A 2,039-nucleotide genomic window follows, 5' to 3' on the forward strand; every position below is an offset into this window, starting at 1 on the left:
TAATAATAATAATAATAATAATATTGGTTTTAAATTTTGGTACAAGGCCAGCAATTCTAGGGGAGCAGTAAGTGAATTACATTGACCCCCCCAGTGTTTAACTGGTACTTTATTTTATTGACTTTGAAAAAAATGGAAGATAACGTTGGCCTTGGTGGAATTTGAACTCAGAGTGTAAAGATCCAGGGGGAAGTGCTGCTAAGCATTTTCTCCAGCTTGCTAACGATTCTGCCAGCTCACCACTGATCAAAAATAATAATAATAATAACCCTTTTGACTAAGGGCATAAAGCCTGAAATTTGGTGGGAGGAGTCTAGTCAATTATAATGACCCTAGTGGTCAACTGGTACTTATTTCATTGACCCCCAAAAGGAGGAAAGGCAAAGAGGACCCTGGCAGACTAACAATTTTGCCAGCTTGCCACAATAATAACCCTTTCTGCTATAGGTACAAAGCCTGGAATTTGTGGGGAGAGGGATAGTCAATCACATCGAACCCCCAGTACTCAACTGGTACTTAATTTATTGACCCCAAAAGGATGAAAGGCAAAGTTGACTTCGGCGGAATTTGAACTCAGAATGTAAAGACAGATAAAATACCGCTCAGCATTTCGCCCGACCTGCTAACGATTCTGCCAGCTGACTGCCTTGTTAATGAGAAGAATAATAATAATAATAATGATAAGAATAATAATAACAAAACAGCTTAAGATTGTCTGCAAATCAGAGAAAGAAGAAAACATCCCAATGACAATAACAAAATCAATGAATTGTACAGTTGGGCTTGTTACTGTTAGTGGTGGTGGTCATGGCGTTGTTGTCTGTTGTGATGCTGGTTGTGGTGGTTTTAGTAATTGTGGTGTTGGTTTTTTAAAAAAATCTCATTCATGGCAAAAGTCAGTTGATATAAGAACCGAAAACAAATAATTCTTCAGTTCTTTAAGTGTTGAGGTCTTCATAATCACAAAATCACACAAGTCTCGTTTTCTCTCTCTTTCAATCTTTTTTTTTTCTCTTTCTTCTTCATTCTCCTTTCTCTCCACTCAACCGTTACAAGCCACCACACACAATTGCTTTTCTGTCCCAAGTCTCGCTTGGTTGGTGATGCAAATGTTGATGTTGAAGCGCGGCAGCGTCCACCCCACCCTGCTGCTCTCCCCCACAACAACCAAGAGGATAGAGAACAGCTGAAGAAGGTCTCCCGAGTCAGGAAATAGACTTAGAGTCTGCCGAGAGATTGTGTTGAACCATATAACTCTTTGTATTCTTGCAGCTGATGCGGTGTTCCAGACCCAAGGATATTCTCTAGAGTCTCAAGCTCTATTTCTTTGTCCTGTTGAGAGAGAGGAAAGAAATATTAGTCTGAAAAGGAAGAGGAGTGCAGAGTAAATAAGTGAGGAGAAATATATCTGCTCTTGGATAGGGCACTAGTCTATCACAGGCAACACTCTCTGCATGATCCAGTGGTACTTATTGCTACAACAAGCAACTAGGATGAAATGAAGTTATGTTGTATATAGTGTATTGTTACAGAGACACTCTGTGATGAGAGAAAAACCTCCTCCTGGAGATGACATTAGTCTACCATAAGACATATTCCCCAGATGATCTGGTAGTACTTATTCCTACCTAGAGTGTATTAAGGTAATGCAGAATATCGTAATGGGAGGAAGAGAGCCTGTCGTATGTCGACCCAATAGAGGGACCAGCTATCCGAGTTGATAGTACCAGGGTAGATAAAGCAATTAAGAGTATGAAGACCGGGAAAGCCCCCAGCCCATCAGGAATCACTGCAGAGATGCTCAAAATGTCTGGCAGTGTCGGCTATAGCCTAGTCACCCGTATTACGAACCAGGTGATACACGAAGGAGTCATACCCAATGACTGGTGTAGCAGCACCATAGTCAACTGCTACAAAGGTAAAGGTGACGCTTTAGATACAAATAATTACAGAGGCATCAAGCTGTTAGATCAGGTTATGAAAGTTACAGAGAGGGTCATAGCCCAACTAATTAGGGAGCGAATCAATTTAGATGAGAT

At 40.8% G+C, this 2,039-nt stretch overlaps 1 protein-coding gene across 4 annotated transcripts in view; it reads right to left on the bottom strand.

Moving 5' to 3' along the window:
• Positions 1–6: 6 nt before the first annotated feature.
• Positions 7–2,039, bottom strand: part of LOC106878660 (uncharacterized) — a 110,357-nt gene continuing 108,324 nt past the window's right edge. For all 4 annotated transcript variants that reach the window (XM_052975592.1, XM_052975590.1, XM_052975589.1 and 1 more), the window contains one exon: positions 7–1,332. In XM_052975592.1, coding sequence (XP_052831552.1) covers positions 1,219–1,332 — 114 coding nt within the window. In that variant the 3' untranslated portion in view covers positions 7–1,218. The remainder of the gene's footprint in view (positions 1,333–2,039) is intronic.

Source organism: Octopus bimaculoides, chromosome 21 (assembly GCF_001194135.2).
Source record: "Octopus bimaculoides isolate UCB-OBI-ISO-001 chromosome 21, ASM119413v2, whole genome shotgun sequence".
Taxonomy (NCBI): domain Eukaryota; kingdom Metazoa; phylum Mollusca; class Cephalopoda; order Octopoda; family Octopodidae; genus Octopus; species Octopus bimaculoides.